Source organism: Eubalaena glacialis, chromosome 1 (assembly GCF_028564815.1).
Source record: "Eubalaena glacialis isolate mEubGla1 chromosome 1, mEubGla1.1.hap2.+ XY, whole genome shotgun sequence".
NCBI classification, from domain to species: domain Eukaryota; kingdom Metazoa; phylum Chordata; class Mammalia; order Artiodactyla; family Balaenidae; genus Eubalaena; species Eubalaena glacialis.
Window position 1 is genome coordinate 179,034,750 of NC_083716.1, and position 16,262 is coordinate 179,051,011.

Sequence of the window (16,262 nt, forward strand, 5' to 3'; positions counted from 1 at the left end):
CAGAATCCAATAACTTTTGCCCATACTAGAAATAACCATTTAGAATAAGAAGTAGAATCCTGTAAATCTTATAGTAGAATACTATAAAATCTTATTGAAAAACAGAAAACATGGTATGAATAGAAGGATACCATGTTACTGAAAGAGAAAAATTAATATAGAAACATCCTGCCCTCTTCAACTAATATTTATAGTTAATATAATTCTAATTTTAAACCCAATGGGAGTTTTAAACTTTATGCAGAAGAACAAATATCCAAGGATAACCAAGAAAATTTTGAAGACGTGAAGGGAGACCTGCTTTATTCAAAACAAGGTATTCATACAGGAATAAACAAAATATATCCATGACAAGAACAGAGAGGACAGAAACAGCCCAAGTGTGTATAAGAACTTTTTCTATGACACTATGGTATTTCAATTTACCAGGGAACGAATGCTTATTTAATCAATGTTACCATCATAATTGGCTATCCATTTGGAAGAAACCAAACAAACAAAAAGACTCTGTACATCACACAAAAGAAAAAAAAAATTCCAGATACAGTAGATTAAAGGTATGAGTATAAAAAATCCAAAATCAGTGAAAAGAGAAAAAGAAAATTAAGAAGCATATTATCTGTATAATATTGAGATAGGGGAGGCCATAAGGTTGACAAGAAATCTAGAAACCATAAAGGAAAAGAAAGACATTTATGACTACATAAATTTTTTTTTAAATTATAGTCATCTCTCAGTATCTTTGGGGGATTGTTTCCAGGACCCCGTTGGACACCAAAATCCGAGGATGCTCAAGTTTCTTGTATAAAATGGTGTAGTATTTGCATGTAACCTGCACACATCCTCCCGTATACTTTAAATCATCTCTAGATTACTTATAATACCTAATACAATGTAAATGCTCTGTAAATACAACGTAAATCCTATATACATAGTTGCTGATCCGCGGCCAATTCAAATTTTGCTTTTTGGAGCTTTCTGGAATTTGTTTTTTTTAAATATTTTTGATCTGTGGTTGGTGGAATTTATGTATGCTAAGCCCATGGCTATGGAGGGCTGACTGTATATGTGACAAAAGATATTCAAGTCAGCAGGAACTGCACAAGGAGATATGGGGAATAATCATGTCATGTGTTAAGGGTTAATGTGTTTAATATACAAAACAGCTCCTAAAAATTAATAATAAAAAGTCAACCTAATAGAACAATGAACGAAAGAGTTGAACAGGCAGTTCAAAGAAGAATTAAATCACCAATGAGCATATGATAAAATGTCCAACCTCACTAAGAAGCTAGGGAAATGTAAGTTAAAACAACAATAAAGTAACATTTTCTCTCATGAGACTGACAGAACAACAATAGTGATATCCATTGCTGTCATAGATGTGAGGTAAGGATGCACTTCTGCCCTGCTGGTGGGAAAGTGAATTGCCACCGAATTAGGGAAGTAGTTTGTTAATATCTATTATTTTTTTTAAAAATATACTTACTCTTACACAACATTGTAAATAAACTATACTCCAGTAAAAATTTAAAGTATATATATATATACTTACTCTTTAACCTAGCGATCCCACATTTGGGGAGAGTGGAAATAAAATACTGTCACAAAAGGAACTAAGAAGGATTTTTAGTGCGGCAATGTTTGCAGGAAACGGGAAGCAACCTAAATGTCCATCAATAAGGGAATGGCTAAATAATTTGTGGTAAATCCATGTTGAATATTATACAGCTGTTACAAAGAACGTAACTACATCTACTGATCAAGAGTGAAATCAGGGACTTCCCTGGTGGCGCAGTGGTTGAGAATCTGCCTGCCAATGCATGGGACACGGGTTCGATCCCTGGTCCAGGAAGATCTCACATGCCGGGGAGCAACTAAGCCCGTGCACCACAACTACTGAGCCTGTGCTCTAGAGCCCGTGAGCCACAACTACTGAGCCTGCGCTCTAGAGCCTACCCTACTGAGCCCACGTGCCACAATTACTGAGGCCCACACGCCTAGAGCCTGTGCTCCGCAACAAGAGAAGCCACCGCAATGAGAAGCTCACTCACCACAACGAAGAGTAGCCCCTGCTCACCACAACTAGAGAAAGCCCGCACGCAGCAACAAAGACCCAACGCAGCCAAAAATAAATAGATAAATAAATTTTTTTTAAAAAAGGAGGAAAGAAAGGGGGCTAGCAACAAAGCAATACAACCCATACAAGCTGAAAAGTCTTCACCCTTCCTCGTGTTTGTCTATGAATTGCAAAGCATTTTAAGTTGTAGGTATTTTTTCTACTTGTGAGATCTAGCCTCTGGGGGATTTTAAAAAAAATAACAAACCATTGTGTGTATGTAGAAGTTATGAATCATAATAAAGTTAACTCTCATGATTCCACCATCCAACTTAATTTAGAAAACATAGGACACCTCCTCACCCCCAACTTGATCCCACATCTTTCTACCCATCCCAACCCCTGGAGGTAACCATTCTCCAGAAGTTTTTTTCTCATTCCTGTTTTTCTTTATAATTTTACCACATACTGTAAATTCCCAAGCAATATGTTTAGTTTTTATTTTTTACTTTTTAAAAAGCAGTATCAAATGTATTCAATTACAGCTTTTTTTTTCTTTCTACTGATTCAACTATATTGATTCCTCTAGGTGTAGTTTATTCATTTTTACTTTTTTTTTTCCTCAAAGAATTTTTTTTTTAATTAATTAATTAATTGTTGGCCGCTTTGGTTCTTCGTTGCTGTGCGCTGCGAGCGGGGGCTACTCTTTGTCACGGTGCACAGGCTTCTCACTGCAGTGGCTTCTCTTGTTGTGGAGCACGGGCTCTAGGTGCGCAGGCTTCAGTAGTTGTGGCACCTGGGCTCAGTAGTGGTGGCACACGGGCTTAGTTGCTCTGTGGCATGTGGGATCTTCCCGGACCAGGGCTCGAACCCATGTCCCCTGTATTGGCAGGCGGATTCTTAACCACTGTGCCACCAGGGAAGCCCTTCATTTTTACTTTTGTATTCCACTGTATAAATAAGCCATACATTTACTTATCTATTCTCCTGCTATTAGACATTTGGGCAATTTTCAGTTGTTTTTTGTTACAAACAAGGCTGCACTGAACATTCATATACACATCTCTTGGTCCTCATATGCAAAGGTTTCTCTGGCGGTATACTTAGGAGTGCAGTTATATACTCAGTCTAAAAGAGTAACATCAACTTGTTTGCCAAAGTGGATGACCCAAGTATGTTCCTGCCAGCAGCAAATAAGAGTTCCCATATGGCACATCCTTGCCAACGTGCATCCTCTTCAAACTTTTAAAATATTGCCAAACTAGTGGGTATAAAAGTGTGTCTTCTTGTGGTTTTATTGTTTATTTCACTGATTACTTATGGTTCACCTCTAAAAAAAACCTGTTCATGTCTTTTGTCCATTTCAAAAATGAGTTTGTTTTCCTTTTTCTTAAAGATTTATAGGTGTTCTGTGTCAAATTCCTTTTCATTTATATGTATTGCATATATCTTCAAGCTTTTGAAACTTGTATTTTCTCTTTTGTTAGTACTTTTTGACAAATAGGAATTCTCAATTTTAATGAAACGAATTAATCTTTTCTTTTAAGGTTATTATTTTTTGTTTTGATGCCTTGTGTATGAAATCCTTCCCTACCCTGAGGTCAAAACAAACGAGATTCTCAGGTTCTACTCCAGACCTCCTGGATCAGAAACTCTGGGTTGGGGGCGGGGGGCGAGCCCAGCAGTATGTGCTTTCATAGGCCCTCCAGGTGATTCAGAGGCACAGTGATATTTGAGAACAATTGGTCTAAGAGAAAAGCCTACAAATAGCCAAGAGGTTACATTACAGTAATATTATTGGAAATTTTAATTTCTCTTATGTTTTCTAAGAATATTAAAGTTTTGTCTTTGATATTTAAGTACTTAATTCATTTAGAATTAACTTAGTTCATGATGTGATGTTGTTATCTAACTTCATTTTTTTCCATATTGATAAACTCTTTCCCTGGCACCATTTATTGAATCGTCCCTGTCTTTGCCACTTATCTGCACTGCCAGTTTTGTCGTATGTCTTTTCCTCTGCATCCTAGCCAGTGGAATTGAAGAGTATAGAAGTATTGAAGTATATAGAAGTATTTACAAGGTATAGAATAGAGGTAGAGATAAGAATCTTTGAATTGTTCTTATTTTAAAGAGAATACTTCTAATATTTCACTATTCAGTGCAGATGCTTCACATTTCCTCTAATTCCAGTTTGTGAAACCATTTTGTTTTTCTTTCGAAATCATGAATGGATGTAGAATTTTATTGAATATTTTTTGTGTATGTTGAGATGAATATGGTTTTTCCTCTTTAATTTGTTAATGTAGTCAATCACATCATTAGATTTTCTAATATTAAACTTGGGTGAATTGAAAACATTTTTTTTTAAATTAATTAATTAATTTATTTATTTATTTATGGCTGTGTTGGGTCTTCGTTTCTGTGTGAGGGCTTTCTCTAGTTGTGGCAAGCGGGGGCCACTCTTCATAGCGGTGCGCGGGCCTCTCACTATCGTGGCCTCTCTTGTTGCGGAGCACAGGCTCCAGACGCGCAGGCTCAGTAATTGTGGCTCACAGGCCCAGCTGCTCCGCGGCATGTGGGATCTTCCCAGACCAGGGCTCGAACCCGTGTCCCCTGCATTGGCAGGCAGATTCTCAACCACTGCGCCACCAGGGAAGCCCTGAAAACATCTTTGATTGTTTCAAGATTCTCTTTTGCCCTCTGAAATATTCAGATTCTTATCTCCAGTTGTTTTATTTGTGTGCTAACTAGGCTTCTCAGAAATGTCATGTCACAACTTTCTGACTTTTGTTTAGCAGGAGAAAATGTGGTCCCTGGCTTCTTCCTTGCTCAGATCCAGAGAGCTGGTAGTATTTAAGAACACAGGACTTGGACCCAGGAAGACCTCAGTTTGAATCAGTTTCATTCATTTGTAATTTGTGACCTTGGACATGTTATTGAACTTTTTTGGACTTAGTTTGCTCACCTAGAAATTAAGATTTTCATACATCCTTCACAACATCATAAGAACCAAAGACAAATAATGCATGGAAAGGCTCAGCCTAGGGCTTAGCATACTGGAATGACACAAGTAAGCTGTTGTTATTAGAAGTGTAAGTCTTGTGGTAGGCTCCTTTATGACCTGAAGATGGCATTTTCCATTTCAACTATAGATCATAGACACCTTCATGGTTGAGAATATGCATTTTATGTCATTGAAATTTTATTCCTAAATCCATCCATTTATTCAACAGAGTTAAATACCTGTTATGCGTCAGATACCTGTCTAGGTTATGGGGGATACATTGTTCCACAGACACACATGGGCCCAAAGAGATATGCTCTCTGCCCTCATGAAGCTTACAGGGGAAGACAGGTCATTGAGTATTTGGTAGATTGGATGGGTATGGAGTGTTCTAGGAGAGCTCTCATATGATATAGAGAATAAAGGAAGTCAGATCAAGAACTGGAGTCATGAGGTCTGTGGTCAAAGTGGAGAGAGTATTCTATGAATGGAATAGTATATGGGTAAAAATTTGCTTTATTTGAGAAACAGGAAGGAGTTTGAGCTGCCTGGAGTGGGGTATGGAAGATGAATTGGAGGCTGGACAGGAGTAAATTTAGGGAGACTAGGTTCAAGATGTTTACAAAGGTTCTGATGAGAAATGATGGTGGCCTGGAGGAGTAGCAATAGCAGTTAGCAAAGTGTATAGTTCCTGAAGATATTTAGGAGGTAGAATTAATGAGATTTGGAAAGTCAGTGATACAGGGGATGAGAGAGAGTCACTTTCAGGCTTGAAAAAGTGAGGGGGGGATGAGAAAGGGAACATTAGAGGGGGAGGAGAGGGCTTTAGGAGTGCCAAATGCTACTGAGAAGTCAAGGAAAATAAGGTCTAAAAACTATCCATTGGATTTAGTGATCTGGAAGTCACTGATGACCCTGGAGAGCAGTTTTCTTGGTGGGCAGAAGCCAGATTTCAGTAAATTGAACAGGAAATAGAAGGTGATGTTGACTGAAAGAAAATGCACAACATAAGAGCTGTGAATTTAAGTTTTATTCACGGTCTTACTGAGGACTATAGTGTGGGAGACAATCACTCAGTAGCTCTGAGTAAACTGCTCCAAAGAGGTAGGAGAGAAGCCAGTAAGTATATATGTGATTTGGGGCTTGGGAATACATGCAGTCAAGTAACATCTTGGTAAAAGATTACTGCCAGTCCCAAAGAACAGATATCTCAAGTTTATGACTTTAGTGTTTTTCTAGTGTATGGGAAGATGCAAGAGTCTGAGCTCATTAGAATTCTTCTTGAGATGTACATCTAACTATCTAAGGGGGCTATTTGTCCAAAGAACAGAGCATCCTGTTTATGTCTTCCTTTCCTCTGTCTGTTGGTCAGTGACTGCAGCAGGTTAATCCTTGTAAAATTGGGTATTGAGCAAAATTCTCTTTTTTCTTCCTTTGTTTACAGTGAGAAAATAGAGACAACTCAATAAAGAGGTTTGGGTAAGAAGGGGAAGAGAGAGAGGGTGGTAACTGGTCAGAGACAAGAGTCAAGTCAGGTGCTTGGGTGCTTTCTTTTTTACTTCATTTTGTTGTGAGAATTTTGGGCATGTTAAAATGCTCACTGGATAGGACCATAGAGAAGGAAAGGTAGTGAATACTGGAGAGATGCAATAATTTGTAGCTATGTCTTCAAGAAGTAGGTTGTGGAGACTGCTGGAAAGTTGGAGGACACCAACTCCATTGCAATTGAAGAAGGAAAGGAATTGTTCGCTTGGGATGGATTTTTGGTTTGTTTCGTTTGGTGGCAGAAAAATGAGGCTCTTCTCTGAAGTTGCCTCTGTTTTCCCATGAGGTGGTAGTAGGACCATCTGCCAATAGTGGGGAGGCACACAAGAGAGCCAGAGGTTTGCGCATGGGAGAAACATGGAGGGCCAGTTGATAAATCAGACAGTAGAAGGATTGTTGAGCAGCACTGAAGTGCTTATAGCCACGAGCATCATAACCATGAATTTATAGCAATGCTAGTCCCCTTGACTGCGTGATTTACTCCAGTGGGACCTAGCACACCAGGGGTAGTCCTGAGGATGTCTGAGCCAGGTTGAGGTATTGCCAGGTGGACTTGATGAAAGACAGTGCAGCAAGAAAATGTAGGATATTGACAGGAGACTTCAATTTGAATGTCTGTCATTTCTTTTTACAAAAAACTATGGACATATTCTAGTTGGTTCTGATTAGATGTTTTTACCCCTAGAAGAAACGTGCCGTTATGTTTGAAAAACACAGCTTGCAAATAACCTAAGACAGAGCTTCTCAAAGAGTGGTCCCTAGGACAGCAGCATTAGCATTACCAGGGGAGTTAGAAATAAATTCTTAGGCTCTACTCCAGACCTACTGAGTCAGAAACTCTAAGGATGTGGCCCAGAAATATGTGCTTTAAATGAAGGAATGAGTGAATATAGTTATCCTTCAGTATCCACGAGGGATTGGTTCCAGGACCCCCATGGATACCAAAATCTGTGGATGCTCAAGTCCCTTATATAAAATGGTGTAGTATTTGCATATAACCCATGCATATCCTCCTGAATACTTTAAATCATCTCTAGGTTACTTGTAATACCTAATACAATGTAAATGCTATGTAAAAAATTGCCTGGCAAATTCAAATTTTGCTTTTTGGAACTTTCTGGAAATTTTAAAAAATATTTTCCATCAGCAGTTGGTTGAATCCCTGCTGGCTGTGTATACAATAGCAGAAAAATGAAGAGGAGCTGGGAGGAGCCTCCATATAATAATCTATAAATCACTTGATTCTCATTAAATCCACCTCTACCCTTAAAAAAAAGCAAATCATACCTAATACAAAAGCTAGCTAAGCAGATGTTTCCTGGTCTCATTAATGACTTTTGCAAATAAAAGCTTTTATTATGTCTAAAAGTTTACACATATCTTTTTTTTAAAAACTCATCCGTTTCATAAAGTGAGATAAAACTGGCATAGTAAAATACATTTGTATCTTTAAAGGACAATAATAATTAACTGAGAAAAGCCCAGATATCTAACACAGGAACTTTAAAGTAAACGTTCATTGTCTATTTCTAATTATAAAAGTAATATACATTTATTTAAAATTTTATAAAATCAGAAAAATGGAAAGAAAAATCCTCAAATCACTGATAATGCCATAATCTAGAGATATCATTATATTTTGGTTTATTTCCTTTAGGCTCTTATCATGCCCATGAATATATAGTTAAGAAAAAATTTTAAGCATAATTAGAATCATACTACATCTTCACTTTCATATCTAAATAATAGCTTTTTAAATGAGATTTTACTTTTCTTTAGCTCTCCTAAGAACTCCATAGTGGTGAAGAACAGTTTTCTGTAGGTGATGGTTCCTAAACTCTGGAGCACTTCGTTTGCACTTAGTAAGTGTTTGTAGACTGAAGGTAACAGTCTACTGCCTTCACTTTTAGGGATTTTCCAGAATGCACTTAACCCATATCTCTGAAATAATTTGAGCGAATCAAAAGCAGTGGTCTTCAGACTGCAACATGTAGTAAGAATCACCCTGGCATTCCATCAAAATGCAGATTCCTAAACCCTACTTCCAGAAATTCTGATTTAGCAGATTTGGATGTGGCACAGGGATCTCTTTAAATAAACACCTTAAGAGTTTCTGATACAGGTCTTCTATGAACAACATTTCAAGAAACACTGACTTAAAGGGACTTAAGGATTTTGTAATATTCAGTCCACTAGGATTTAAGTTGCCATATTACTTGTAAGATAGTAAGGCTAAGATGGTTAAAAGGAAATAAAGAATGATTAATATAAATTTTAACTTTTTATAAGTTATACATTTGCATAATTTGGAACACTTTTAATCAAAGTTAAGTATTCTGTAATTTTTTCCTTTCCTTTTAAAAGTAATTTTCTGTTGTTGAAAAAAAAATGTTTTCATGGTGAAAGTAAGATTTAGGAGAGTTAAATCGTCCTGGGGTCCTGTACGCAAACTTCTGGTGTCCCATCTACTTAGATCATTAAGCTTTATGGGATTACAAGAGACACACATGATAAATCCTGAAAGAAATAAGAGGAAACAGTAAGAATCATTCAAAACAATAAGAATCTTAGGAATAGAAGAGGCAGGAGAACAGGAATATGGGAAAAAAATATATTTACATGGGTAAGTCACAGAAAAGATATGGTGACTTACTCGTAGAAATGTATTTGTGCTAAATCCTTGACAGTCACTCACCTGAGCCCCATTTTTGTATAGAAAGCACAACCTGTACATCAGGATGCTTACCCTTTGATACTAAAAGAATCACTAAAGATCACTGAAGGAGAATTAGGAACACTGAACCACCAAAGGGGACTCTCTGAACCATTTCTAATATACTCAGGCATTTATGGTATTAATGGACAATAAAATATGCAAACCAGCCTATTGCATGCATTTTCAGTTACTTTCCATCCATTACTGTTGCCTTTAATCTGATTCTAAGTGTGTTTTAGGGCATCACACCCCTTCTGCCTTCATTCCTCTCTGTCCCCCATTAGTCCTTTGTTATCAATCAGGAAAAATGAACAGTGATGCTAGTGTTTCTCCTCATTCTCATAGTTGTTTTGTTAGAGTGGTAGATACCAAAGAGACACCTGAAAAAAAAGTCCCTTTAAACTCAGTAACTCAGTGGTCACTGAGTCATCTTTATTTTCTGGAGGAGAAGAGATTACTTAATGGGCAGGGGTCTGGGGCAACAAAACAAAACTGTGAAAGCATTAACAGACTTTAGTTTACGTAATAATCTTGTTGTCTTCTCTGCAGAGAAGTATCCCACTAGGGATTTAATTATCAAGGAAATGGAGAGAATTTTCTGCAGAACTCATTTCTTCCTCATAAAACAAAATTGCCAGGTTTTTTCCACATAGTTTTTTAGGTTGAACTGAATAAATGTGTTCTATTGTATTTGGATTTAGTGACTTAAAAATCTTTTACTTCCCTTCCTACTTGGCAACCTTAAGGAAATTGATAAAAAAACAAATAAATATCAGAATGTTCACTGTAGCCTTGTTAATGATAGCAAAAAACTAGAAACAGAAATGTCCATTAATAGGGAACTGAATAATTTGTTACAGTCTTAGAATGTCAGCCATTAAAAAGAATAAACTAGATACATGCATCGATATGAAAAGATCTCCAAGATACACTATTCAGGGAAAAAAGCAATATGCAGAACAAATATGTATAGTAAAATCCCACTTGTACTTTAAAAAACTGTCCCTCTCTCTCACTCTTTTTTTAAAATTTTTATTGAAATATAGTTGATTTACAATGTGTTAGTTTCAGGTGTACAGCAAGGTGATTCAGTTTTATATATATATATGTATATGTATGTATATATACACACACACACTATATACACATACACACACATATGTATATTCTTTTTTAGATTCTTTTCCATTACAGGTTATTACAAGGTATTGAGTATAGTTCCCTATGCTATACAGTAGGTCCTTGTTGTTTATCTGTGCTGTTTATACAGTAGTGTGTATATTTTAATCCCAACCTCCTAATTCATCCCTTTGGTAACCATAAGTTTGTTTTCTATGTCTGACTTTCTCTTTAAACACACATGTGCACACACACACATGCTTGTTTAGTCATAGAAATTTTCTGGAAGGATACTCGAGAGAGTGAGTGGAACTGGAATGGGGAAACCTTTCATTTTATGCCCTTGGTTCTATATGAAATGTTTTCTCATTTTGTACATATTGCTTCTATAATAATTTTAAAATTAGTTAAAACTTACAATTAATTGATAACTTTTGTACTTTTTGATGTTTAGCTTCTCCTAGGTTTTTTTGTCTTTCTGCTTCCTTGGGCTCCACTTTCTCTCCGAGCACTTCTCATGCCCATACATGTTTATTCTGGACTTCTCGTCTTTGGAACAGTGATTGCAACAGTACTTATGGGAGTGACGGAGAAACTGATTTTTGCCCTGTAAGTTGCATAGTTTTCCTAATTGCAATTCTTAAGCTACAAAATGTTAAATACTTGTTCATTGGACAAATATAATATAAATGTAACAAAATTTTTTAAATGTTGAAAATAAAAAATTTAAATATTTATTTTAAAAAATGTATTATATTATACATGTGATATAACATTAATAATGCTTGGAAGAAAAACCAAACAGTCCAACAAATTGTACTATTACAAAACAGCTATTGAAGTTATGCATGCCCTTTCAATCGTTTTGATGTGTATGTTTTTATATTAACTGTAATTATGATATACCTACATTTTTGTATCACTTTTTAAATTTTAAGTGATACAGGTGTTTTAGATGCTATATTATTTTCATACTTATGATTTTTAACAATTTCATACTAATCCATTGAGTGAATTATAGCATATCTTAAATTTCTTCTTAATGTCAAGCTTTAAGGGAATTTACATTGAAGCTGTACCAGTGTGCATTTTGAGCAGATAAATTCAAGACTGTTTGGCATGTTGCTGTATCACCCTAATTTTTAAAAATTTAACTTTATTTTTTTATACAGCAGTTTCTTATTAGTTACCTATTTTATACATATTAGTGTATATATGTCAATCCCAATCTCCCAATTCATCCCCCCTCCCCCCCCCCGCAGCTTTCCCCCCTTGGTGTATCACCCTATTTGTAATTGGACACACTCTCTCCTTTTTTGTAGGAAAAATCCTGCATACAGTACATTCCCACCAGAAGGTGTTTTCACAAATACCCTCGGCCTTCTGATTCTGGTGTTTGGGGCTCTCATTTTTTGGATAGTCACCAGACCACAATGGAAACGTCCTAAAGAACCAAATTCTGTCCTTCTTCAGCCAAACGGAGGCGCTCCAGAGGGAATGGAAAGTTCCATGGCAGTGAACTTTGGCAATATGGACAAATCAGATTCAGAGTTAAACAGTGAAGCAGCAGCAAGGAAAAGAAACATCACCCTTGATGAGGCTGGACAGAGATCCACCATGTAAAATGGGGTAGAGATGTAGCCATATAACTTCAATTAGTTCTACAGTTTAGCTTCTCTTATTTAGCCGTAAGATGATTGAGCTCCACAGAGTCAATATTTATTCTAATCATAAAGTAGGATTTCTTGAAAGCGTTTGTATTGATTGAGGCCTATGAACTTACCTGAATTGGAAGGGAGATGATCAATGTAAATAACAGCAGGTGTAAATTGTGGTTATATTACCTTGTTCTTGTTGAGGACCAAAGCATTTAGCACAGTGCCTTGCATAGAACAAATGATCAAAATGTATCTATCGGTTGGTAAATTTGATAAACTGGCAGCTTCCCTGGCCTCTTGTCATGCAGTCATTTTCTGTTAATTCTGGGAGTCCAGTTGTAAAGTTTTGGAATCAGATCATGAATATGTGGGACAGGGTTAATGCTACACAGATGTCATGACTAGAGCACAGAAAAAAATTTAGGAAAGTAACTGGTTCCCTTTTCCCTGTGCCTACCCTTTGCTCCCTCCCCAGCTGTTTTATCCTTAGATTGGCCCTGGAGACCAGGGTTTATATTAGGGCGTTTTGGAGCAGTGATAGGGCTGTAGGTAGCTGAAGATCTTGCCTGGTCGGACCTGGAAGTTTTTCCGAAACTGACTTAATCCCAAGGCTTCCTTGGGTTTGGTATACTTTATGATCCAGATTCTAAACTTAATTATGATGAGAATATGCCTGAATGCTTAAGCAGTATAAACTACTCCACAAACCCTAAAGAGCACTTTTCCCCAAGTTTCTGGTTTTTTTAAACATGGAACTTACTAAGTGTCAGACACTATTCTAAGCACTTTATAAATCTTAGCTAATTCAATCCCCAGACAAAACTTTTGCGGTAGGCACCATTAAAAGCTCCATTTTACAGATGAGAGATCTGAGGCTTGGAGAGGTTAGTAACTTGCCCAAGGTCACACAGCTCATAAGTGGTGAAACTGAGATTCAAAACCTGGCAGTTTGGCATCTCAGGTCAGTCCATGATCCTAACCACCTCACTATGCTGTTTTTTCTGTTATATGCTAATTTATACCTGTTTTGACCCACCCCTGGATAAACCTCGTTTGGTGGAATGCAGTAGAGTTGTTAAAATTTACCTTCTGGCTCTGTTTCCAAGGCAGATTTCCCAAATAACCAAGGAAAAAGGCCTACCCTTACCTGGAAATTCATCATGGGCACCCTGCCACGGCCAACAAGTCATGGCTTACCTTGATGACCCTTTGATCTTAAAACTGTCTTGGTAACAAAGAAAGGTTTAGGCGAGAACATCGCTGCTGAACAGCTTTGGGTTTGGAGATAGGAGATATGGACTTCATGGTCTGCCCTTCCCTGGGGCAAAAGCTAGGGTCCCTCCTGATTTGGGTGGAATTTTAGGGGACATCTTGTGCTTTGGTTCTCAGTAACGAATTAAGACTCAGAGATGACAATTTTCATGCATGAGACCTCTGTCTAGGCTCTGGGCTGACTTAAATTAAAACCTAGAGTGGCGCCTATGCTGAAATGTTGCTTTTCATTTGGGATTGATTTTTGGTTTCCCTGCAATTTTAAACCATACAGTTTACACCAAATAAACTTAACATTTTTGGTGCTTAGTGAATTTCCTTTTAGGGTAACTGGTAATTACTTCCATAGACTGAGTACAAGCTGTACTCCGTCACATCCCTGAAGTTTCACAATATCCATTCAAGAGTCCCTCACCAAAACACAGTTTTCTTACTTAATTCTATTTCCAAAATTGGCAATAGTGTCATAAGAATCCCTAGTGCCCAGCCCAATGCCTGGCACATAGTAGACACATAAATTCAGTATAAGTAGAGCATGCTACAATTAGGGTGCTAAGTGGAAGGAATAATTGCATTGTCACACACAAACATATTTTGGTGAATGGATATTTCATTACGTAGAGGTGCACAAAATTCCAGGGCTTTTTAGGGGGAAGGGAATAGTGACGGCCCCAAGGATTGAAGCTGCCATTCCATTTCACATAGGCCAAGAAAGAGGTTATTAGTTAAAAGTTAATTATGGATTTGGCACTAGACTATTCTGCTCCACTGAGAAGTATCTGAACACCCCTCATCTCAGCCCTTTATTTTATCCCTCTTGTGGGCTAACGTGAGGGTAATCTTACAGATATTACAGACACTTCCTTTCTTTCTTTCTCAACCTTTATGAAAACAATGCATAGTCAAATATATCTAGAAAACCTTTCTGTTTGAGACTCTTCTTTTAATGGGCTTTTTATTCTAATGATAATTGTACCTTTATCTTTCAAAAGCTGGTATGTCCTGCCTAAAGCATCTCCCCCCAGAATATCTCATTAAAAAAAAGAACAGGGGAGAAGGAAGCCTTAGGTATCAGTTCTAAAACAGTGATTGAAATCTTCCCAAATAATTATAGCTTATATCACCTGCAGAGATAGTATGGCTTGGCTTACCCCATAATCTAATTTCAGAAAAAAAACGCTTTATTTTAACATTCATCTAAATCAACACTAAAGCCTTTTGTCTCAAAGGGTTTATTGAGAAACTCAGATGAATATACTTTTTGAATTAATGTTATCAAAAGTGTACAGCTTCCTGTGCTCCTTGTGTCAAACTGAATCCACCCTCCAAAGCACCTTCTTCCCTTTCCTCTCGTGGTTTCATTTAAGCTGTGTGGGTTGGAAACAGCATCTCAGAGCTTACGATCAAATGACAAAGAAGGTAATTGCACTTTTTAAGGAATACTGACAAGTGGTTTCTGTTTTCTAAAGCAGGGGTCCCCAACCCCTTGGCCGAGGACCAGTACCATTCCACAGCCTGTTAGGAACCGGGCTGCACAGCAGGAGGTGAGCGGCAGGCGAGTGAGCGAGCGAAGCGTCATCTGCCGCTTCCCATTGCTCCCCATCTCTCACATTACCGCCTGAATCATCACCCCCCCACTTCCATGTAAAAATTGTCTTCCACAAAATTGGTCCCTGGTGCCAAAAAGGTTGGGGACCGCTTTTCTAAAGGACAAAAATTAAGAGGATGCCTTGTTTTTAATTAGGCTCTTTACCCTGCTGAGTTGGAAATTCCAGTGCAATACCGGTTGACTACAACTGCCAAATCTGAAAGCCCAAAGTAAAGACTTTGCTAATTTTATTGCAACATGATGGAATTTTTATCTTTGTATGTCCTTTTTTAGATAACTCTGACAGAAAGCTGTAACTGCTATGTATTAGAGCTACACATAGGAAAGTATAGAAGAAAAACTATTCTTTATCCCCTACAAGGTACCTGAAAACTTTAAGTGGAAAAGATTTCTATGTTTAAATTTGCCTTTTTATCTCAACACATTTATGGAAAAATATTAAATAGCCTGAATATTTTATAATTTTGTAGAAAAAAATGCATCTATTTTTTCTTGACTTGTTTTTATATAGTAATAAAAGTTATTTTGGAAGCTATTTGTGTATGTTGCAATTTGTCCAGACAAGAAGTTAAAGAAGTTGTAGGCATTGTTCTTTTTTTTTTTTGTCCACGTCAAACGGCATGTGGGATCTTAGTTCCCCGACCAGGGATCGAACCCATGCCCCCTGCATTGGAAGCACGGAGTCTTAACCACTGGACTGCCGGGGAAGTCCCTGTAGGCGTTGCTCTGAAAGTCTCTTTCCCAGGTTTTTTTGTTTGTTTTTCAATGGGGAAAATTTTTTTTAAAAGTTTGCTTATTGAAAATGCTGTCAGATTTCTCTATAAATTGTACTCTGAGTACCATACCTTTTACATTGCTAGAAGGATCAGAGGACTGTTTCAAAACTGTCATGGTGTTCTCCATATAGGATCTGAGCTGGAACTATACTCTGTAGTGTGGAAGGGAGCCAAGATGTAGGCAATCAAAGCAGACGCAGTTTAAGTTGGGAAAAAACCTATTAAAAGTGCTGGTTATTACAGAACTCTGTGTTCATAGTAATGTATCCTTGAGAAAATACATAATTCATAATGGATGAATTGTTGGATTTTTTTTCCAAATAAAAAATGATAATTAGCATCTAAGTAGTGCCAATACTCATCGAACCTTAATTTAACTGTTCATTTAGTCTTTTTTAAAAATTTTATTTATTTATTTTTGGCTGCATCGGGTCTTAGTTGTGGCATGCGGGATCTTTCATTGCAGTGTGGGTGTCTCTCTAGTTGTGGCTTGCAGGCCAT

At 37.2% G+C, this 16,262-nt stretch overlaps 1 protein-coding gene across 2 annotated transcripts in view; it reads left to right on the forward strand.

The window, feature by feature from the left end:
• LOC133087519 (plasma membrane ascorbate-dependent reductase CYBRD1) overlaps nucleotides 1-15,475 on the forward strand; it is a 33,960-nt gene extending 18,485 nt beyond the window's left edge. Inside the window, exons 3-4 of one of the 2 annotated variants that reach the window (XM_061184807.1) lie at nucleotides 10,901-11,055; nucleotides 11,769-15,475. In XM_061184807.1, coding sequence (XP_061040790.1) covers nucleotides 10,901-11,055; nucleotides 11,769-12,069 — 456 coding nt within the window. In that variant the 3' untranslated portion in view covers nucleotides 12,070-15,475. The remainder of the gene's footprint in view (nucleotides 1-10,900; nucleotides 11,056-11,768) is intronic. The other variant, XM_061184817.1, reaches the window with a different exon arrangement.
• The last annotated feature ends 787 nt before the right edge of the window (nucleotides 15,476-16,262 follow it).